General features: G+C 43.4%; 1 protein-coding gene across 1 annotated transcript in view; it reads left to right on the top strand.

Moving 5' to 3' along the window:
- NPFFR2 (neuropeptide FF receptor 2) overlaps positions 1-24,798 on the top strand; it is a 353,963-nt gene that overhangs the window by 311,166 nt on the left and 17,999 nt on the right. Inside the window, exon 3 of the mRNA XM_063941531.1 lies at positions 3,463-3,562. Coding sequence (XP_063797601.1) covers positions 3,463-3,562 — 100 coding nt within the window. The remainder of the gene's footprint in view (positions 1-3,462; positions 3,563-24,798) is intronic.

Genomic DNA, 24,798 nt, shown 5'->3' with positions numbered 1-24,798 from the left:
ACCACGATGGGTACGAGATTCGCACCCAGCTTCGCGAATATATTTATGAATTTATGGGAAGAACAATCCGTGTGGTGCGAGCTGGGTGCGGGTCTCGTACAGTACCATCGGTACATAGATGATATAATCTTTGTATGGAGAGGCGGTGTAGAGTCCTTAAATAGGTTTCAAGGAAAGCTTAATTATAACGATTTTGGTATACATCTCACCTTTGTGAATAGTGAGACTCAGGTTAACTACCTGGATTTAACAATTTATATAAAGGATGTTAATATATATACAAAAATTTTTGCAAAGCCCACTGATAGCAACTCTTTTATAGGGAGGGATAGTAGCCACCATCCAATGTGGCTACAGGGTGTCCCAGGTAGTCAATTTAGGCGCCTTAAGAGAAATTGTACAGATAATATAGTTTATAAAGAACAATCATGTGTAATGAAGAAACAGTTCCTGAATAAGGGTTATAAACAGGATAATTTGGATCAAGTTTTAAGTGAGGTAGAGAAAATAGACAGGAATGTCCTTTTGAATAAATCTTATCCAAAGAAAGAAAATAAATATGTTATTCCTTTTGTGACTACATACAATAGTGAATATAAAGCGATTGAAGCCACTTTGAGAAAACACTGGCGGGTTTTAAAAACAGATCCCATTTTAGAATTTTTTTCCCCAGATAACCCAAGAGTAATATATAAGCGGGCACCGAATTTTAAAAGCCGTTTAGTAAGAAGCGCAATCGCCCCCAAACCAACGATGGCTACTAGAATAAAATCGATAGGCTTTTATCGATGCGGTTTATGTATAGGATGCCGACATGTAAAAAGTAAGGAAGGTAATAAAATAGACTTGTTTATTTCCAATAGTACTAAAAAGGAATATAAAATTGAGCATTTTGTGACATGTGGGAGTAATAATGTAGTTTATTTATTACAATGCAAATGTCTACAGCAATATGTGGGGAGAACAAGCCGCCCGTTCAAAGTTAGAATGGGAGAACACTTGAAAAACATTAAAAAAGGTGTAGATAACCACTGTGTATCCGCCCACTGTAAAGAAGTACACAATTGCTCTACAGATAGTATTGTGAGCTTTAAGATTATAGATCATGTAAAAGGGAATTGGAGAAGAAATGATATAGCTCGGCTTTAGCCAAAAAAGAAATGTGGTGGATACATGAATTGAAAACGCTTCAGCCTAGGGGTTTAAACGGCAGTTTTGAAATTAAATGGTTCCTATAACGAAATGTAATATATGAAATTTATGCATGGATTTCGTTTTATAGTTGTGGATTCTCGTTATGTATTCGTGCTAAGGATGATATGAGTGCTCAATCAATGTGGGAGTATAAATTAGTGGAAAAGCATGTAATGTCTCTTTAATAGAACCCTGGACTGTGTATGTATGTGCCCGGGAGTGAGCAAACCAGATACCTATGGACGGTATATAAGGAGTGACCAGACCATGTCCACCTGTGCCTTGACAAAGACCCGATTAAGGGTAGAAACGCGTCGGCGGCAGCAGGTGGACGTGGTCACGATCTGGTGCACAGCAGAAAACGTTCAGGGACGGGAGGAGAGCAGAGCGGTCTGGAAGCGCATGCAGCGCTGGGAGGTTCGCGGCCGGAGGGCAGCCAGCAGTGGAGAGAGTAGATTTCACGGGTAACGCATATCCCGATCAGAAAGCCCCGCTAAGGTCAAACGGCGTCCTGAGGTATCGGTGAGCACCCACCAGGGAACATCTGTGTATCAGACCTAAACTGTTACCCTATGAAACTGAACGTCTGTGTGCAAATAAGGAGAATTTTTTAAACTGTGAACTTTTTTAACGGAGGAGATCTTAAATAAAACGTGTATACTTTTTATTGGCAATGGATTTTCTTGGAGACACTTTAAACTATTAACATATATGGAATATACTGTTCCTAAAGATTTGGGTGTAAGACTTTCTGGAGACATGGTTTACAAGCAGCGCTATGAAGTGCCTTTATTGATTGTGTTGGATAAGAGTTATATAAAAGCAGATAAAGCTGATCTGCTACTAATAAAGGAGCATAGCTGCAGCTGATATTAAGCGCTTGACGAGGAGGACTGACTTTTGTGTCTATTTCAGCTCTGCTTCAGACCCTCTGTATATTCTCATAGGATAATATTATCAACTTTTTAAGAGATGAAAAGGATTAAGATGTCAAAGTGAAAATCCAATGACCAGTGTCATAATTAGGGTAGTGTAAGCAGTGCTATCACCCAGAGACTAGGGCCCTGGAGGCTGCACCATCACTGCCCTAGGGCACTTGCATATGGCTTGCTGGTTGTCTGGAATGGCACTCCAGTCCTTAGCACTGCAGTGCTGTACTTCCTGGTTCCAGCAGCTCTGCACCCTCAAACTGGGATGTCACTTGTTTGGAGAATGGGGCCAGCACAGAATGCAAAATCGCCCTGATACAGTACTGCCAAAAATACAGGGTGGTCCATAAGTGTGGAAACACACTTACAAAAAGGAAATGAGAAAGTAAATATTAATCCAGTGCCTACACATATGATATGGGAGTGGGAAAAAACGTTTTAGGGTATGTAACCAGTATGGTGGCCATGTTGAAGTTGGCCATCTTGGATGCAACTCTATTTTTTTTAATCAGGAAGGTAGTCATTTGACATATCAAACAGATGCAGAATTTCATTAAGAAAAACAATGTTCTGTTTGTGCTAGTGCCATAGTCATTAATGTCACTACCTGCAAAAGAAAACTCAGCTAAAACTGAGAAAGAATACCATTGTTATTCTTATGAAATTTTGCAATTTTTTATGTCACATGACTACCTTCCAAATTAAAAATTTAGAATTCCATCCAAGATGCCCGACTTCAAGATGGCCGCCATATGGTGACATACCCTAAAATGTTTCCTCTACTTCCATAACATATGTATAGACACTTGATTAATATTTGCTTACCCATTTCCTTTTTATAAGGGTGGTTCCACACTTATGGACCACCCTATATATTTTACACATACAGTACAAGCAAAAGTGGTTAATTTTAAAAAGCAAAAACAAAAAAAACACTCTGATGCTGTATTGCTTGAAAGAAATAAATTGTCATTATAACTGTCAAGTCATGCAAAGTGCACAAATATCAGTGTATTCCTTTAATACATTAACATAATGAAAAGTACATTCATTTAACAGTGTTTCTATGGTAATATTCTTATGTGTTTAATATTTGAAAAACATTTGTTGCAAATAGAAAACCTAATACAGGGTCAATAAAATTAAAATGCCATTTAAAAGCTTTAGGCTTATAGACTTCAAGACTGTGTACAAAATGTTATTGATGAAAGAACACTTAATCCTGTAATGTGTTTATGACTGCCACCTTGCATTTCCTACTTTTAATGGATAAGTTAATTTGTCGCTCCTATGGCAGAATGTTGTTTACGTTTTTATTTTTATTTATTTTTCTCAACAGGTTGGCCTTTTGGAAATACAATATGTAAAATGAGTGGTATGATTCAAGGAATTTCTGTATCTGCCTCTGTTTTCACATTGGTGGCAATAGCTGTTGACAGGTTAGTGCAAATAAAACATGGAAACTTTGTTTAAAAAAAAGTTTTTCTTTAACTTGTAGTTCTAACTTAAAACAATACTGGAAAAATGTTTACTCTCTTTCATACTGCACATGTCTTGTATTATTATTATTATTATTATTATTATTATTATTATTATTATTATTATTACTACCAGTTTCTTGTATAGCGCAGCATATTCCGTTGCACTTTACAATTAGAACAACAGTAATAGAACAAACTGGACAAAAACAGACAGATATAGGAAGGCCCTGCTCACAAGTTTGCAATCTATAGGGAAATAGGCATTGAGGAGGGTGTGAGACTAAATAAAGACAAATATGTGAGGTTGTGTGTACTGTACAGATAGGATGTAATTAGTAGAGAATCCCCCCCCCCTACCCCCCAAACGTAATGCTTTCGGATCCGAGACCAGCATGGGACTTCCTGACAGACTCGGAAAGCAGAACGAGGCAAAATGTCATCATCACACTGTCAGATTCTCGTGGGATTTGGATCCCATTTAAACAGCCACGCGTTGCTGCCATTTTCACTCCAGACTTGGAGAGTGGTGGAGACAGACCTCTGTCTCTCTGTGGGTGGTGGCGTCGGGTGGGGTTAGTGTGTGCTCTTTAGGGGTACTGCTGCAGTCACTATGGTGTACCTGTGCTGTGTTAGGGGTGCTGTCCTGGCTGTAGGGCTGTCCTGGCAGTCACTGGTGTTTCATGTGCTGCTGCTGTACACGGGTGTTGCTGTCCTGGCTGTCACTGTGTTGTACAGGGGGCAGGGGCACTGTAAAATATAGGGGTGCTGATGTCTTAATAACATTACACGGGCCCCCTTCTCTCCCGTAGCCATCACTGCTGCTGCTAGCGCACTGAACACTAGAGACTCTGGCACAGTGCCAGAGTCTACAGCACATGTGCAGGACTCCAAAAAAATGGTGCGGCTGCCATTTTCTGGGAGCCCTGCACATGCGCTGTAGACTCTGGCACTGTGCCAGAGTCTCAAGGCTGAGAGTGCTAACAGTAGCTGTGACGGCTACAGGAGAGGAGGGGGCCCACAAACAGAGTCTGAACACGGGTCCCCTCCTCTCTAGAAACGCCTCTGATAGGGGCTGATGTCTTAACATTACACTGGCCCTGTCTGCTATAAATATTCAGGTGCAATTGTTAAAAATTAAAAGCACACTGCTCCTGTATTCTGTTAAATATAGGGGTGCTGATGTCTTAATAATATTAGACTGGCCCTGTCTGCTATAAAAATTCAGGGTGCAGTTCTTACAAACTAAAAGCACACTGCTCCTGTATGCTGTTAAATATAGGGGTGCTCATGTCTTAATAACATTACACTGGCCCTGTCTGCTATAAAAATTCAGGGGTGCAGTTCTTACAAATTAAAAGCACACAGCTCCTGCATGCTGTTAAATATGGGGGTGCTGATGTCTTAATAACATTACACTGGCCCTGTCTGCTATAAAAATTCAGGGGTTCAGTTCTTGCAAATTAAAAGCACACTGCTCCTTTATGCTGTCAAATATATGAGTGCTGATGTCTTAATAACATTACACCAGCCCTGTCTGCTATAAAAATGCAGTGGTGCAGTTCTTGCAAATTAAAAGCACACTGCTCCTGTATGCTGTCAAATATATGGGTGCTGCTGGCCCTGTATGTTGTAAAAATTCAGGGGTGCAGTTGTTAAAAATTGAAAGCACACTGCTGTATACTGTAAAATATAGGGGTGCTGCTGTTCAAATAACATTACACTGGCCCTGTAAGCTATAAAAATTAAGGAGTGCAGTGAAAATCAATGTACACTGGCCCTGTCTTGTATGCTGTAATAGTTCTAGGGTGCAGTGAAAATCAATGTACACTGGCCCTGTCTTGTATGCTGTAATAATTCTATGGTGCAGTAAAAATCAATGTACACTGGTTCTGTCTTGTATGCTGTAAAATTACAGGGGTGTTGTGAAAATACAGGGGTTCTGGCACTGTCTGCGGTTGCGATGTCTAGGCCTGACCTTCACAACACTGTATGGGAAGAGGAGGCTCCTACCACCATTTGCACGCGCCTTGCAAGTGCTGGTAGGAGCACCGCCAGTCCAGTTGCTGATATTGAGATTGAGGATGTCACTGTAGAAGTACAAAATTAAATTAAAGTGAAGTACATTGTCAAGTATGTGCTGTTTGGGGCCTTAAAACTGCCATCCTGTCTGCCACTGCAGTGCCACTCCTAGATGGGCCAGGTGTTTGTGCCGCACATTTGTGTTGCTTATATTAGTCACCCAGCGACCTCAGTTCACCTCTTTTCTTTCTTTGCATTGTCCCCTTTGGGGCCTATTTTTTTTAAAACTGCCATCCTGTCTGCCACTGCAGTGCCACTCCTAGATGGGCCACGTGTTTGTGCTGCACACTTGTGTTGCTTAGCTTAGTCACCCAGCGACCTCGGTTCACCTCTTTTATTTCTTTGCATTATGTTCTCTTTGGGGCCTATTTTTTAAAACTGCCATCCTGTATGCCACTGCAGTGCCACTCCTAGATGGGCCAGATGTGTGTGCCACACAATTGTGTTACTTAGCTTAGTCACCAAGCGACCTCGGTGCACCTTTTTTTTTCTTTGCATTATGTTCTCTTTGGGGACTAGTTTTTAAAACTGCTATCCTTTCTGACACTGTAGTACCACTCCTAGATGGGCCAGGTGTTTGTGCCGCCCACTTGTGTCACTTAGCTTAGTCATCCAGCAATCTCGGTGCATCTCTTTTTTTCTTTGCATTATGTGCTCTTTGGGGCCTAGTTTTTAAAACCGCATTCCTGTTTGACACTGCAGTGCCTCTCCTAGATGGGCCAGGTGTTTGTGCCGCCCACTTGTGTTGCTTAGCTTAGTCATCCAGCTACCTTGGTGCAAACTTTTGTCCAAAAAACAATATTGTGAGGTGTTCAGAATAGACTGGAAATGAGTGGAAATGAATGTTATTGTGGTTAATAATACTGTAGGATCAAAATTACCCCCAAATTCTGTGATTTTAGCTGTTTTTGTGTTTTTTTTTTTCAAAAATCTTCCAGATACAAAACCAAAACCCGAAAGGGTGGTTTTGGCAAAACCAATCCAGAGCCAAAACATGAGCGAGGATCCAGATCCAAAACCATAACACAAAACACAAAAAGTGCCCACTGCACATCTCTAGTAATTAGATAGGGAAGCATTGAAAGTTATGTGGGTGGGTCTGGAATTTGATAGTCTTGTCTGAAGACGTGAGTTTCCAGGGAACATTTGGTAACTACTCTTGGCTGGTGGGAAAATAATTCTGTTTTGGAAATGTTGAGTTTGAGGTGGTGAGATGACATCCAAACTGAAATGGCAGACAGGCGTTTAGTGACACGGACCAGTACAGATGGTGATAAATCTGGGGAGGATAGGTAGGTTTGAGTATAATCAGTGTACAAATGATACTGAAATCTGGAGGAGCTGATTAGTTTACCAAGAGATGAGGTATAGATTGAGAAAATCAGAGGATCTAAGACTGAGCCTTGTGGTACTCCAACTGATAGAGGTAGAAAAGTGGAGGTAGAATCAGAGACGTGAACACAGAAAGAGCGATTAGATAGGTAGGATGAGAACAAAGAAAGGGCTGTGTCCTGAAGACCTAGGGATTTTAGTGTTTGTATGAGAAGTGTGTGGTCAACAGTGTTAAAAGCAGCAGAGAGAACAAGAAGAATAAAACGTGTGTAACGGCCTTTTGATCTAGCAGTGTCCAGATCGTTCACTACTTTGGTCAGTGCAGTCTCTGTGGAGTGTTGGGCATGAAAGCCTGACTGAAGTGGGTCAAGTAAATTGTGGGAGTTAAAAAAGTGTGTAAGGCGAGTGTAGGCAAGTCTCTCAAGTAGCTTGGAGAGACATGGGAGCTGAGAGGTAAGAGATTAGTTAGAGAGAGTGTTTGGGTCAGAATTGTGTTTTTTCATTATGGAGTAATCACTGCATGCTTAAACAGAGAAGAAAAGATACCAGTAGAGAGAGAGAGATTACAGATTTTAGTTAAGGTTGGGATAAGCACAGGAGACAAAGTTTTACTGACTTGTGAGGGTATTGGATCAAGAGGAGAGGTAATGGAATAGGAGGATGAAAAGAGTGTTCTATACTTGTGGGATCAAATGAAGAGAAATTGCCAGAGGGTTCAGGTAGGAAATTGAGCAAGTCACTGACTGAGTTAGGGCATACCATTTCATCTCAGATTTTATCAATCTTATTCTTGAAGTAGGAAGCAAGTTATTTTGCATGGATTGTAGCTAGTGGGGTAGGTGAGGGAGGGTAAAGAAGTGATTTAAATGTATTATAAAGTCGCTTGGGGTTGGTGGCATGAGAAGAGATGAGAGATTGGAAATATCTTTGTTTGGCAGTGTCCAGGGCCTGACGATAGGAGTAGTAGGTGGTCTTATATGTGAGAAAGCCACTTGGATTTACACTTGGATTTACTACTTTATGTGACAGTTTTTGTAAGTATCTTGTTGATTTTGAGTGCCATGGTTACCATCTAAACCTACGTGGAGTGTGATGGGTAGCTGGATCCACTTCATCAAGGGTACTCTATTGAGCTTGGGTCTTCAACCTGTGGCCCTCCAGCTGCTGTGAAACTACACATCCATGATCCCAGCATGCCCTGCCACAGTTTTGCTATTAAGGTATGCTAAAACTGAGGCAGGGCATGCTGGGATGTGTAGTTCCACAGCAGCTGGAGGGCCGCAGGTTGAAGACCCATGCTCTACAGTCCAGTGAAGGTGGGATACAGCAGTTTCAGTTAAGGTAAATGTAGAAATTGGTGAGAGTAGTTGTTGCAGAGAGGTGCAAAGTTGTTACAATTTTGTATTGTTAGTATTTATGCAGGTTAGAGGAGGCTTGCTTGGTTTTAGTGTTATAGATTTTAAAATAATGGAAGAGATTGAGAAGGTAATCAGGTTGTGATCAGAGAGATGGAAAGGAGTGTTAATGATTTCTGAAACTAAGCAGAGCCTGGTAAATACAAGATCGAGGCAGTGGCACTCCTGATGAGTAGAGGAGTCAGACCATTGGATGAGGCCAAGAGAGGAGGTTAGAGAGAGGAGTTTGGACGCATGAACTGATTGTGGACTGTAAAGAGCTGTATTGAAATTGCCCATGATGATGGTGGAGATGTCAGAGGATAAGAAGTGTGGGAGCCAGGCAGAAAAGTGTTCTAGAAATTGTTGTTTGGGTTGCCCAGGAGGGCGATAGATAGCTGCAACACACAGAGAGAAGCGGGTGAAAATCCTGATAGAGTGAACTACAAACGATGTGAATGTGAGTGATGCAATCTGTGGTAGAACTGTGTATGTGAAAAATTGGGACAGTAGTATTCCAATCTTTTCACCTTTACTATTACCATGCCTGGAGGTGTGTGCAAATTGGAGACCACAGTGTCACAGTGCTGCAGGGGAGGCTACGTTTAATTGTGTGAGCCATGTTTCTGTTTTAGCCACAGATTGAAGTTGTGAGAGATGAAGATGTCATGGATGGATGTTAATTTGTTACAAACAGAGTATGCATTCAATAAGACACATTTTAGTGACTTGGAGGGTGATAAGAGATATGTTATATTTGTGAGGTTAGATGGATTTATATGTTGTTTTGAAACAGCTGAGTGGGACAGGTGGCTGGGGCCTGGATTTGGTGATATGTCACCAGCTAATAAAAGCAGAAGAGTAAGATAAATATTGGTGGATGTTTGTGAATGTTTATTATGGTTGTCAAAGAACTAGTAGAGAAGTAAGGATAGAGCTCATGAGTGTTTAGAAGAGGGGAGTGGATAATAGAAGCTGTAATGTGCACAGAGGGGTGAGTTGTAGGGTGAGTGTAGAATGTGTTACATTTGGTGAGAATTCTATGAATTGAAATAAAAAAACAGAAGTTTGGTGAACATGCTGTGGTAGTTTATGAGTTAACTTTGGGTTAAGTGGTATGGGAATAATTTGTTTCAATTAATAATTACCTTTCCTTGATGTTGCTCAATGTTTGTTTAACTGATGTTTTTAACTGTTCAGACAGCACACTTCATTAATCCACACTTTGTTAATTCCACGCTAGCTACACCCCCATGCTAGCTGACCCCTTGACTGAATCTAAAGAAATATTATGTCTGATTAAGATACAGGCCTACCTCTGAACATTTGGTCACCTGTTTGAAATGCTAAATGATCAAAGAACATAGATTGCACTGGGTGGGTAAACAGGAAACAGCCTACTCTAAACTAATCCACAATAAATTCCATCATATGCATAGGTAATAATAATTGCAAGAAACACATTATATCAGATACATTCAAACAGATGGGAAGCATAAGACTTGATGTAGTTTGCAAGCAGCATATGGTTTAATCTGAGACTTGTAGTGCAATAGAAATGATTTCACATACTTTGTTATTTCCACGCTAGATGAACCGCAATGTATGTATATTCTCATATAACATAGTATCAGTATCCTATCTATCACCGTGTCCTTATTTTCATTATTTGTGCATAATTTACAAAATGTTTAATTTGAGAAATTTTTTTGAAAAAGTGTCGCTATTATTTTTAAATACGAGCACTGAGCTTACTAGTGTCTGTGTATAAAATTTATTTAGTTTGTCTCAAAAATGCTACATTTTCATAGAGTTTCTATCTTTTTTTTGCATACTTCACCAGGGTAATGCAAATTTGATTCCTAGTTACAATGGGGCAGATTTATTAAGCTCGGTGAAGTGATAAAGTTGAAGGTGATAAAGGACCAATCAGATCCTAACTACCATGTCACAGGCTGGGTCTGAAAAATGACAGTTAGGAGCTGACTGGCTGGTCCTTTATCACCTTCCAATTTATCACTCCACCGATCTTAATAAATCTGTCCCAATATATCTAAGAATTACGCAGCAAAATCCTGTATGTTCACAGCCTCTGTTTGTCATCTGTTGTCTACTATTGTTTTATATCTCATTAGTAATGTAAATGCCTCCATTAACCCTTTAAAAAATTAAGGCTGTGGATTTAATTGTGTTAAAGCTACACTATAATCATCTGCAATATTTCAAAGCCAGTATGAGGGAAGTTTTATGCAGCTCTATATCAGAAACCAACTCCTCTATGTCTCCACTATTTCTCTCTAAATCTCTCCTCATCTCCCCTGGACACATTTTCCCAACTTCACCCCGACCCCCCCCCCCCTCTCCCACCCATACACACACAAACTTTTCTGTTTGCCACACCCCAACACTTTCACCCCACATGTTCTCCCTCCCTGTTGTCTCTCTCGATCACCTCACTCTTTCCTGTACATCTTTGGAACTAATTGGAGGCATCAGAAATCAAGCCAACTGTCTTAATATACCAATGTGCTGAAGTTATGATTATAACCATTAACCAGTCAATTTTATTATATAGGTAAAGGGTTAGTAGAAAATAAGAAATAGGAAAATGCAGGGCCATACTGAGGGCAATGTGATCAGTGCCATTGTCCAGAGTTCAATTCTGAGAGGGTGGAGTGACTCAATGTGAGTTGCCAAAAGAGCACCTGTCTCTGATCCATAAAGTGGGTCATGAAGAGAAACCTGGCTCTGGTTTGTCCATGCATGTGTAGCCTTGGTCAGCTTGATGTAGTGCTGAGTTTATGATCCATGATAGGGGGTGGCATTGTAATATAGAGGTGGACATATGATCAGAAAAACAAGTTAATGTATTGAACAGTAGATCTCACTTGACCTCCATTCTGGCTTCAAAAATGGGATGTTTGTTTACTATAGTATCTCCATCTCTAGCGGTCGTCCCGCTGCCGGCATACTGGTGGCCGGGTTGCCACTGTCGGTATACTGACGGCCGGCATCCCGGCTGCCGGTAATTCATACTGAACCCTATGCAGTATATACTGTAAAACTGAAGTGCTTAAACATAAATCAAACTACAGAAGATGCACTTTTTATCTGCATTCAGATACATACATGCATCAGAATTAATGGCTTCTGGTGTCATAATCCTCACAGGATTAAATGTGATGTTCACAGTGGTTTAAATCAATTAGAGTAAAATGCTAAACTGCTTTAGAAAAGTGAGGATTTTAAAGTTGAGTTACGTTTTATAGAGAAGAGATTAGACAAATGGTGTAAAATGTAGACAGTGCGGTAAAACCTTAATGGAAAATATAAAGCAGTAATTAAAAAGAAAAAAACACATCACACAGCTTAAATACTTGACAATAGAAATGCTCAGGTTTAATAGAAAAATATTTAATAGCTCAAGTGACATTTGATAATAACCTTGAAACTTTTACTGGCACATTTACATTTTTTAGTTTTATGTTGAAAAGAAAAGACCTATATACAGTAAGGGGGTCATTCTGACCTGAACGCTCGCTGCAGTTCTTCGCAGTGCAGCGATCAGGTCAGAACTGCGTATGCACTGGTGCCGCAGTGCACCAGCGCATGGCTGACAGTCGACAGCTGTCATTGCCTAGTGATCGCCTCTGCCTGATTGACAGGCAGAGGCGGCCGCTGGGCGGGAGGGGGCGGCATGGTGGCGTTTAGCCACCATTTTGTTGGCGCGGTCTGGCCAACACAGACGTGGCCGGACTGTGTGGGGGCAGGCCGCAGTGGCTGCATGATGTCACATGCAGCCGCTGTGAGCCAGGCAGCGATGAGTAGTTCCCAGCCAGCACGCAAAAGCTGCGCTGGCCGTGAGGTATTCCTAAAGTACAAGAGCATCGCCGCTGTGCAATGCTTTTGTACTTCAGCGACGGGGCAGGGACTGACATGTGGGGCGGGCTAGCCCTGTGCTTGGTGTGTCCCCGCATGTCTGTGTTCCTTATCGTAGCTGTGCTAAATTTAGCACAGCTACAATCAAGTCGGAATCACCCCCTTATTGTGGAAAGGATCAAATCCATAATAGTTTTAACTTGATAGTTTGGGATTGGATTCTTAGATAGGTTGAATGGATAAGATCTTGGTTGCAGGATAGGAAACAGTTGTAGTATATGGATTGCATTTACAGGAGGGGAATGTTACCAGTGGAATACCCCAGGAATCTGCACTTGGACCAGTGTTTTCTAATATCTTTATTGGTGACATTGCAAATTGAAGGGAAAGTATGCATTTTTGCAGATAACACAAAGGTATGCAACAGGGTAGACACTCCAGGAGAGGTAAAATAAATGACTGATTATCTAAGTAGACTAGAGGAATGGTCAAGAGCATGGCAACTACAGTTTAATGCAAAAAAACAAAGGCTAAATATAGCATTTATGTGGCACTATATTGGAAACTTCTGAGGAGTAAAGGGATCTAGGAGTCACTATTTCAGGTGACTTAAAGGCAGGTGAGCAATGTAACAAAGCAATGAGGAAGGCAAGTCAGATGCTTGATTGTATGGGGAGGGGAATCAGCAGCAGAAATAAATAAGCAATAATGCCACTGTATAGGTCATTGGCACAGCCTCATCTAGAATACTGTGTCCAATTCTGGAGGTCATATCTCCAGAAGGATATTAATATATTAGACAGCGTACAAAGAAGGGCAACTACAATGGTGCATGGCCTAAACCACAAAACTAATCCGGAAAGACTAACAGGTCTATTCATGAAGCAACGAAAAGAGTGGAGAAGTGAGCAAGTGAAGTATGTTGCCATGGCAACCTTTCAGCTGCTACTGTATGTATAATTTTAAAGAATGCACTTGATAAATGTTACTTCAAAGTAGAGATGTGCGGCGGGCACTTTTCGTGCTTTGGATTTTGGATCTGGATCCTCGTTCGTGTTTTGGATCTGGATTGGTTTATTGGTTAATTTCCACTCATTTCCAGTCTATTCTGAACACCTCACACCTTACAATATTGTTTTTAGGCCAAAAGTTTGCACCGAGGCCGCTGGATGACTAAGCTAAGCGACCCAAACAACTAGCCCATCTAGGAGAGGCACTGCAGTGTCAGACAGGATGGCACTTTTAAAAACTAGGCCCCAAAGAGCACATAATGCAAAGAAGAAAAAAAGGTGCAATGAGATAGCTGGATGACTTTGCTAAGCGACACAAGTGTGCGGCACAAACTCCTGGCCCTTTTAGGAGTGGCACTGCAGTGGCTGACAGGATGGCACTTTTTTAAAACTAGGCTCCAAAAAGCACATAATGCAAAGCAGAAAAAGAGGTGCAAGAGGTCGATGAATGACTAAGCTAAGCGACACAAGTGTTCAACACAAACACCTGGCCAATCTAGGAGTGGCACTGCAGTGTCAGACAGGATGGCAGTTTTAAATACTAGGCACCAAAGAGCACATAATGTACAGAAAAAAGTGGTGCACCGAGGTCGCTGGATGACTAAGCTAAGCGACATAAGTGGGCGTCACAAACATCTGGCCCATCTAGGAGTGGCACTGCAGTGTCAGACAGGATGGCAGTTTTAAAAAATATGCCCCAGAGAGCACATAATGCAAAGAAAAAAAAGAGTTGCAAGATGGAATTGTCCACCCACCCTTATGTTGTATAAACAGGACATGCACAATTTAACAAACCAATCATTTCAGCAACAGGGTCTGCCACACAACTGTGGCTGAAATGATTGGTTTGTTTGGACACCCACAAAAAAAGAAGCAATTAATCCTCCTCCCATACAAGTTGCAATTCATCTCTCCTTGCACAAACTGGCTCTACAGAGGCAAGATGTCATCCTCATCCTCCAATTCATCAACCCTTTCAGTGTGTACATCCTTCTCCTCCCAGAGTATTAATTCGTCCCCACTGGAATCCACCATCACAGGTCCCTGTGTACTTTCTGGAGGCAATTGCTGGTAAACGTCTTCCTGGAGGAATTTATAATTAATTTTGATGAACATCATCTCCACATTTTGTAACCTCCAAAGCCGATCGCTGACAAGGTTACCGGCTGCACTAAACACTCTTTCGGAGTACACAGTGGAGGGAGGGCAACTTAGGTAAAATAATGCCAGTTTGTGCAAGGGCATCCAAATTGCCTCTTTATCCTGCCAGTATACATATGTACTGTCTGACATGCCTACTTGGGTGCTGCCACCCATATAATCCTCCACCATTCTTTCAATGGTGACAGCATTATATGCAGTGACAGTAGACATGTCAGTAATCATTGGCAGGTCCTTCAGTCCAGGCCAGATGTCAGCACTTGCTCCTGACTGCCCTGCTTCACCACCAGTGGGTGGGTTCAGAAATGTTAACCTTTTCCTCGCAGCCCAAGTTGCAGGAGAAAATGAAGGAGGAGCTGTTGACAGGTCACGTTCCGCTTGAGTTGACAATTGTCTTACCAGCAGATCTTTGAACATCTGCAGATTTGGGTCTGCCAGGAAGAGAGATACAATGTAGGCTTTAAACCTTGGATCAAGCACGGTGTCCAAAATGTAGTGCTCTGATTTCAACAGATTGACCACCCTTGAATCCTGGCAAAGCGAATGAAGGGCTCCATCCACAAGTCCCACATACTTAGCAGAATCGCTCCATCTTAGCTCCTCCTTCAATTTCTCCTGCTGCTTCTGCAAAAGCCTGATGAGGGTAATGACCTGACTCAAGCTGTCAGTGTCTGAACTAACTTCACGTGTGGCAAGTTCGAAGGGTTGGAGAACCCAGAGCCGGATTAAGGTGATGGGGGGCCCAGGGCACTTCAGACAGTGGGGCCCCTAATACAGACACAGGCAGATGAATCATATAATCACAAGTAGATATACAGAACAGCGTCACTCAAGGACCTCACAGGCCGGATCAAGAAAACCGCAAGAAGCTGTTCAACATTTTCCGATTAAACAACATTCAGAGGTCCGTGAGTGTTGCTGTTTGCTGTGTGTGTGTGTGTGTATGTGTGTGTGTGTGTATATACACATAGGACATACTTACCTACATTGTGGCCCTCATTCCGAGTTGTTCGCTCGTTCTTTTTCATCGCATCGCAGTGAAAATCCGCTTAGTACGCATGCGCAAAGTTCGCACTGCGACTGCGCCAAGTAACTTTACTATGAAGAAAGTATTTTTACTCACGGCTTTTTCTTCGCTCCGGCGATCGTAATGTGATTGACAGGAAATGGGTGTTACTGGGCGGAAACACGGCGTTTCAGGGGCGTGTGGCTGAAAATGCTACCGTTTCCGGAAAAAACGCAGGAGTGGCCGGAGAAACGGTGGGAGTGCCTGGGCGAACGCTGGGTGTGTTTGTGACGTCAACCAGGAACGACAAGCACTGAACTGATCGCACAGGCAGAGTAAGTCTGGAGCTACTCTGAAACTGCTAAGTAGTTAGTAATCGCAATATTGCGAATACATCGGTCGCAATTTTAAGAAGCTAAGATTCACTCCTAGTAGGCGGCGGCTTAGCGTGTGTAACTCTGCTAAATTCGCCTTGCGACCGATCAACTCGGAATGAGGGCCTGTATGTCTCCTCTCCGGGAGAAGCCCAGAGAGGAGACGCAGCAGGTGTCTTCGGGGGGCGGGGCCGGACTGTGACATCCCTAAGCCCCACCCCCGCATCGGGAAATGCAGCGATTCGCGGGTCCGTGGGAAGGTAGTGGGGCTAAAATGACGCAATTTGTGTCATTTTAACCCCTTCTCCACTCGACGGACCCGCGAATGCGTGAGGTTATCTCTACATCCTGCTCGCATCACTAGGGTGCGAGCAGGATGCGGGAGACCTGCCCACTCTTCCGGGGGTGCGGGGGGCTACCCCAAAAAACGGGAGCCTCCCGCAGCTTCCGGGAGAGTAGGTAAGTATGACATAGGATAGATTGCTGAGATGTCCGGCACTCATATACAACGTTCAAACTGCGGGGGTGCCTGGCTTAGAGGTGTAATATAACGAGGTGTATGTAGTCGGCACTCCACAGACTTGCAACAGATTAAACAAATCTGTGGTCTGTTGAATCAGTTGCAAGTCTGTGGAGTGCTGACTACATACACCTCGTTCTATTTATATATATATATATATATATATATATACACACACACACACATAAATATATATACTATATATGCACATAAATATATACATATATATACACATACATAAATATATAGACTATATACACATATATAGACTATATATACATAAATATATAGACTATATATACACATAAATATATAGACTATATACACATAAGTATATAGACTAGATATACATATATATATATATATATATATATATATTTATATATGACCGGCAGCCTAAGATTAAAATTTCAATTACAGCAGCATGGGGAAAACAATCTTATTAAGCCAGTCTTACTGTTGAGCAGACAGGCTGCTGTGAAAGGGCTCCACATGCCGCCCCCGGGATCCAGCCTTCCTCCGCTCCGTCTAAGTTCTTTTCTATTATGCAGTCTGCGCGCCCAGTCAATGATTGAGCCGCAGGCTGCTATTTCGCACACTATTGGACTGCTGAGCCGTTGCTCAGCCGTCTTGTAGTGCTGTGCGGCGCTGGCTCCGTCTGTTCATTTGCACGTTAAGCGGGGAGCCGGGACCGCAGCACCGCAGATCGGATCGGTAAGAGAGATCCGATCTGTGGTGGGTGGCAGGGGGCCCTTTTAGAAAGGGGGGCCCGGGGTACTAACCCCCTGGGCCCCCCGCTTAATCCGGCTCTGGGAGAACCTTACACAAGACGGAAATCATTCTCCACTGTGCTTGAGTCAGGTGCATTCCCCCTCCTTTGCCTATATCACAGGTGTATGTATAGGCTTGAATGGCCTTTTGCTGCTCCTCCATCCTCTGAAGCATATAGATTGTTGAATTCCACCTCGTTACCACCTCTTGCTTCAGGGGATGGCAGGGCAGGTTCAGGAGTGTTTGCTGGCACTCAAGTCTTCGGCACGCAGTTGCTGAATGCTGGAAGTAGCCGGCAAATTTATCGGCCACCGACAGCATCTCCTGCATGCCCCTGTCATTTTTAAAACAATTCTGCACCACCAATTTAATTGTATGTGCAAAACATGGAACGTGCTGGAATTTGCCTAGATGTAATGCATGCACAATTATGGTGGCGTTGTCCGATATCATAAATTCCCAGGAGAGTCTAAGTGGGGTAAGCCATTGTGCGATGATGTCCTTCAGTTTCCATAAGAGGTTGTCAGCGGTGTGCCTCTTACAGAAACCGGTGAAACACAGCGTAGCCTGCCTAGGGATGAGCTGGCATTTGTGAGATGCTGCTACTGGTGCCGCTGTGGTTGTTGCTGCTGGGAGTTGTTCGTCATCCCAGAGGGGAAGTCAGAAGACCACTTGTACTACTTCAGTTAAGCAATTGACTGTCCAACAGTCCTTTGCGAGGAAGATGAAATATGATAGCAGTCATCTTGTTGCAAAGCTGATAACAGCGTACCACTCAATGATCCTCCGGAGTAATCCCGGTTAGGAAAGGCTCGTCAGTCATGCCAGTGACATGACCTGCAAGACTCCTGATGTTCCTGACTAAGGAGGAAATTTACGTTGAGGAAGTTGGTAGTGTGGCTTACAGGAGCCTGGGTACAACAGTTGAAGGGATTTAGGTGTCAGTGGGCTGCTTACGCTCTTACCCAAAGTTTTTGAACTTGACAATGACTTCTGATGAATATACTGCAGGTGATGTATAAGGGAGGATGTTCTTAGGTGGTTAACTTCCTTACCCCTACTTATTACGGATCGACAAAGGCAACACACGGATTGACACCTGTTGTCCGGATTTGTGGAGAATTAATTCCACGCTGAAGAGGTGGCTTTTTTGGTATCTTGCCCATGGACAATGGGCTTATTCATCCCACGGACAACAACTGTCTCCCCTGGTGCCTGATTTAAACAAACCACATCACCATCAGAATCCTGATCGTCAACTTCCTCCTCAGCGCCAGCAATACCCATATCCCCATCCTGGTGTACTTTAACAGTAAAATCTTCAATTTGAATATCATAAACTGGACTGTGGGTGCTCCTCCCAGCACTTGCAGAGGGCGTGCAAATGGTGGAAGGAGCCACCTTTTCCCATCCAGTGTTGGGAAGGTCAGACATCGCAACCGCCGACACACTTGGAATCTCCTTGGTGATTTGTGATACCATCTTAGAACGTACAGTTATTTGCTGTGCTTTTGCCAGCTTAACTCATAATTTTTCTAGTGGAAGTATGAGGGCTTCCATAATCATGTGAAGCTGATCCACTAGTCATGAACATAGGCCAGGGCCTTAGCCGTTCCTTGCCACTCCGTGTCGTAAATGGCATATTGGCAAGTTTACGTTTCTCCTCAGACCATTTAAATTTATTTTTTTGGGTCATTTTACTGAACTTTGGCTTTTTTGATTTTACATACGGCAGTACCACTGGATGTATACGGCATTACCACTGGACTTATACGGCAGTATCACTGGACTTATATGGCAGTACCACTGGACTTATACGGCAGTATCACTGGACCTAATAAGGCAGTACAACTGGACTTATACAACAGTACCACTGGACTGGACTTATATGGCAGTACCACTGGACTTATACGGCAGTACCACTGAACTGGTCTTATACGGCAGTACCACTGGACTTAAACGGCAGTATTACTGGACTGGACTTATACGGCAGTAACACTGGAACATCAAGCAATATGGTTTAGTATAAAGACAGGATCCAACTCCTGTCACACAAAAACAAAGGTGTTGTATTTTAGAAATGCTGACTTTGCAAAAAATGGGGAGATGTTTAAGTGATTCTTTGGTGGACTGGAGGAACGTGGAAGGAGTGCAGGAGAGGTGTGAAAAACTGAAAAGTGCAATACTAAGTGCAACTGACCTTTGTTTTAAAATGGTTAGGAGAAGCACCAAAGGCAGAAGCTGAGGAGAAAATGGCCCAGTCAGTAGATAAAGGGGGCAAAACTTTTTTTAAGTATATAAGTGAAAGGAGAAAATCAAATGGAGGAATAGTAAGACTTAAGACAGAGAGTGAGCATTTGGTGGAGGGAGACAAGGCAATAGCAGATCACCTAAATAATTATTTTTGTTCAGTATTAACTACAGAAGTAGGGATGTGGCCACAGTTAAGTTGCAAGGGCATTCATAAAAATAAGATAGATGAAAGTATATTAACAGAGGAGAAGGTCCTAACAGAACTTTCAAAATTAAAAGTGTATAAATCAATGGGACCAGATGGGATACACCCAAGGATACTCAAAGAGCTAAAATATGTGCTGTAAAAGAATTATTTAACCAGTCACTAAATACAGGTGCTATTCCAGAGGACTGGAAAAGAGCAAATGTAGTTCCACTGCACAAAAGTGGAAGCAAGGAAGAAGCAAGTAACTACAGACCAGTAAGCCTTACATCAGTAGTAGGGAAAGTAATGGAAAAACTATTTAAAAGAAAGAGTTGTGGAATATCTTAAATCAAACAACTTACAGGATCCAAAACAGCATGGATTTACTGGTGGGAGATCATGCCAAACAAATCTTATTGACTTTTTTGACTCTGTGACGAAAATAATAGATCAAAGGGGAGATGTAGATGTAGCATATTTAGACTTTAGTAAGGCATTTGACACTGTCCCACATCGCAGACTGCTAAATAAACTTGAAAGCGTGGGGGTGGATTATAAAACAGTTAAATGGATAAGAACCTGGTTGCAGGATAGGAAACAGACAGTTGTAGTTAATGGAGTGCAGTCTATGGAGGGAAATGTTACCAGTGGAGTACCAGGGATCTGTACTTGGTCCAGTCCTCTTTAATATCTTTGTTGGTGACATTGCAGATGGTATTGAAGGGAAGGTATGCCTTTTTGCAGATGATACAAAGATATGCAACAGGGTAGACACACCGGGAGGGGTAAAACAAATGATTGATGACCTAGGTAGGCTTGACAAATGGTCAAGAACATGGCAACTACAGTTTAATGCTAAAAAATGCAAAATCATGCACTTGGGGCTCAAAAACCCAAAGGCAAAATATAGTATCAATGGTACTATAATGGAAACTACTGAGGAGGAAAGGGATTTAGGAGTCACTATTTCAAGTGACTTGAAGGCAGGAAAGCAATGCAACAAAGCAATGAGAAAGGCAAGTCAGATGCTTGGTTGCATAGGGAGAGGAATCAGTAGCAGGAAAAAAGAAGTGATAATGTCACTGTATAGGTCATTGGTGCAGCCCCATCTGGAATACTGTGTCCAGTTCTGGAGTCCATATCTCCAGAAAGATATAAATACATTAGAGAGTGTACAAAGAAGGGCAACTAAAATGGTGCATGGCCTACATCACAAAATTTACCCGGAAAGGCTAAAAGATCTTAACATGTATAGTATGGAGGAGAGAAGGGAAAGGGGGACATGATAGAAACTTTCAAATATACCAAAGGTTTTAACAAAGTTCAGGAGGGAAACATTTTTCAAAGGAAGAGAAGTATTAGATCTCAAGGACATACACTGAGACTGGAGGGGGGAGGTTCAGGGAAAATTTAAGGAAAAATTACTTCACAGACAGGGTAGTAGATAAGTGGAATAGCCTCCCATCAGAGGTGGTAGAGGCTAAGACTGTAGAGCAATTTAAACATGCTTGGGATAGGCATATGAATATCGTTACAGAGAATTAAGGTTCAAAAAGGGTTGAGATTGCCTAAAGGATAAAAAAAAGTGGCAAACTAGATGGGCCAAGTGGTTCTTATCTGCCGTCAAATTCTATGTTTCTATGTTTCTATGTTTCTATGACTTATACAGCAGAACCACTGGACTTATACAGCAGTATCACTGGACTTATACGGCAGAACCACTGGACTTATACAGCAGTATCACTGGACTTATACGGCAGTACCACTGGACTTATACAGCAGTACAACTGGACTAATACGGCAGTACCACTTGACCGGACTTATACGGCAGTATCCCTGGACTTATACAACAGCACAGGACACCACTACTGGACTTATGGCAGCACAGGACACCACCACTGCACTGGACTTATACAGCAGCAGCACTGGACTTATGGCAGCACAGGACACCACCACTGGACATATGGCAGCACAGGACACCACCACTGGACTAATGCAGCACAAGACAGCACCACAGGACTTATACTGCAGCAGCACTTGTCTTATGACAGCACAAGACACCACCACTGGTGATGCAGCACAACACAGTACTACTGCACTGGACTTATACAGCAGTACTGGACTTATGGCAGCACAGGACACACCACTGTGACTGAACTGATGCAGCTCAAGACACCACCACTGGACTGATGCAGCACAAGACAGAACTTGAATGACACATAAGAGCAGGTTGCCACCCGAAACACCACACCACTTTCCCGCATAGACTGAGGAGACATGTCCTCTCACTACACTCTCCAGGACTGGCGTGAAAATGTCGGCGACACGTGGCTTCTTATATGGAATCCAAAACCTGCGAGAATCCGACAGCGGGATGATGACGTTATGCCTCGTTCTGGTTTTCGAGTCTGGCGGGAAGTCCCGAGCCGGAATCAGATCCGGGCTCGGGACGTGATGTTCAGTAGGGTTCGGTTCTCAGAGAACTGAACCCGCTTATCTCTACTTAAAAGCAGATTGGTTGCTATGGACAACTTCTCCACTGGCTCACTTTTCCACTGCTGGCAACAGACTCCCTGCATCGTGGGACAGAGGGGAGAGAAGCAGCCCTACTCTTTGAAGCTAGGTCCTGCTTCTTAGGCTACTGGACACCATTAGCTCCAGAGGGATCGTACACAGGATCTCACCCTCGTCGTCCGATCCCAGAGCCGCGCCGCCGTCCCCCTCGCAGAGCCGGAAGACAGAAGCCGGGTGAGTATGAGAAGCAAGAACACTTCGAAATCGGCGGCAGAAGACTCCGTTCTTCACATGAGGTAACGCACAGCACTGCAGCTGTGCGCCATTGCTCCAAACACACCTCACATACTCCGGTCACTGTAAGGGTGTAGGGTGCAGGGGGGGGCGCCTTGGGCAGCATATGGACCTCTGTTGGCAAAAGTACTCATATATACAGTTGGGCACTGTATATATGTATGAGCCCCCGCCACAAAGATATGTATTTTAGCGGGACAGAAACCCGCCGTCGAGGGGGCGGGGCTTCTCCCTCAGCACTCACCAGCGCCATTTTTTCTCCACAGCTCCGCTGAGAAGAAGCTCCCCAGGCTCTCCCCTGCAGTTCACGGTAGAAAAGGGTAAAAGGAGAGGGGGGGCACATAATTAGGCGCTAAAAACACAATATACAGCAGCTACTGGGTTAACATTAAGTTACTGTGTTATTCCTGGGTTATATAGCGCTGGGGTGTGTGCTGGCATACTCTCTCTCTGTCTCACCAAAGGGCCTTGTGGGGGAACTGTCTTCAAAAAGGGCATTCCCTGTGTGTGTGGTGTGTCGGTACACTTGTGTCGACATGTCTGATGAGGAAGGCTATGTGGAAGCAGAGCGGGAGCAAATGAATGTGGTGTCTCTGCCGACGGCACCGACACCTGATTGGATGGATGGATATGTGGAAGGTTTTAAATGATAATGTTAATTCCTTACATAAAAGGTTGGAAAAAGCTGAAGCCTCAGGACAGTCAGGGTCCCAACCCATGCCTGATCCTATGTCACAGAGGCCGACAGGGTCTCAGAAGCGCCCACTATCCCAAAATTATTGACACGGATACCGACATGGATTCTGACTCCATTGTCGATTACGATGATGCAAAGTTACAGCCAAGATTGGCTAAATCCATCTGTTATATGATTATAGCTATTAAGGATGTGTTGCACATCACAGAGGAAACCCCAGTCCCTGACAGGAGGGTTCATATGTATGGGGAAAAGAAGCCGCAGGTAACTTTTCCCCCCTCACACAAGCTCAATGAGTTATGTGAAAAGGCTTGGGAATCTCCAGATAAAAAACTGCAGATTTCCAAAAGGATTCTTGTGGCATATCCTTTCCCGCCAACGGACAGGTTACGATGGGAATCCTCCCCTAGGGTGGACAAAGCTTTGACACGTTTATCCAAGAAGGTGGCCCTGCCATCACAGGATACGGCTACCCTCAAAGATGCTGCGGATAGAAAACAGGAGGGTACCCTGAAGTCCATTTATACACATTCAGGTACCTTACTGAGGCCGGCAATCGCGTCGGCCTGGGTGTGTAGTGCTGTAGCAGCATGGACGGATACCTTATCTGAGGAACTTGATACCTTAGACAAGGATACTATATTAATGACCCTGGGGCATATTAAAGACGCTGTCCTTTATATGAGAGATGCTCAAAGAGACATTAGCCTACTAGGTTCTAGAATAAATGCTATGTCGATTTCTGCCAGAAGGGTCCTGTGGATTCGGCAATGGACAGGTGATGCCGACTCAAAAAGGCACATGGAGGTTTTACCTTACAAGGGTGAGGAATTGTTTGGGGTGGGTCTCTCGGACCTGGTCTCCACAGCTACGGCTGGAAAGTCAAATTTTTTGCCATATGTTTCCTCACAGCCTAAGAAAGCACCGTATTACCAAATGCAGTCCTTTCGATCACAGAAAAACAAGAAAGTCCGAGGTGCGTCCTTTCTTGCCAGGGGCAGGGGCAGAGGAAAGAAGCTGCACAACACAGCTAGTTCCCAGGAACAGAAGTCCTCCCCGGCTTCCACTAAATCCACCGCATGACGCTGGGGCTCCACAGGCGGAGCTAGGCCCGGTGGGGGCGCGTCTCCGAAATTTCAGCCACAAGTGGGTTCACTCCCAGTTGGATCCCTGGGCAATAGATATTGTGTCTCAGGGATACAAGCTGGAATTCGAGGAGATGCCCCCTCACCGATACCTCAAATCGGCCCTGCCAGCTTCCCCCTTAGAGAGGGAAATAGTGTTAACTGCAATTCACAAATTGTATCTTCAACAGGTGGTGGTCAAGGTTCCCCTCCTTCAACAAGGAAAGGGTTATTATTCGACCATGTTTGTAGTACCGAAACCGGATGGTTCGGTCAGACCCATATTGAATTTAAAATCCCTGAACATGTACCTGAAAAGGTTCCGGTTCAAGATGGAATCGCTGAGAGCGGTCATTGCAAGCCTGGAAGGGGGGGGCGTTTAATGGTGTCTCTGGACATAAAGGATGCATACCTTCATGTCCCCATTTATCCACCTCATCAGGCGTACCTCAGATTTGTGGTACAGGATTGTCATTACCAATTTCAGACGTTGCCGTTTGGTCTCTCCACGGCTCCGAGAATATTTACCAAGGTAATGGCGGAAATGATGGTGCTCCTGCAGAAGCAAGGGGTCACAATTATCCCATACTTGGACGATC

The sequence above is a fragment of the Pseudophryne corroboree genome, chromosome 1 (genome assembly GCF_028390025.1).
Source record: "Pseudophryne corroboree isolate aPseCor3 chromosome 1, aPseCor3.hap2, whole genome shotgun sequence".
Classification (NCBI taxonomy): Eukaryota; Metazoa; Chordata; class Amphibia; order Anura; family Myobatrachidae; genus Pseudophryne; species Pseudophryne corroboree.
The sequence above is the reverse complement of the archived record's forward strand: the minus strand, read 5'-3'. Positions and strand labels throughout refer to the sequence as shown.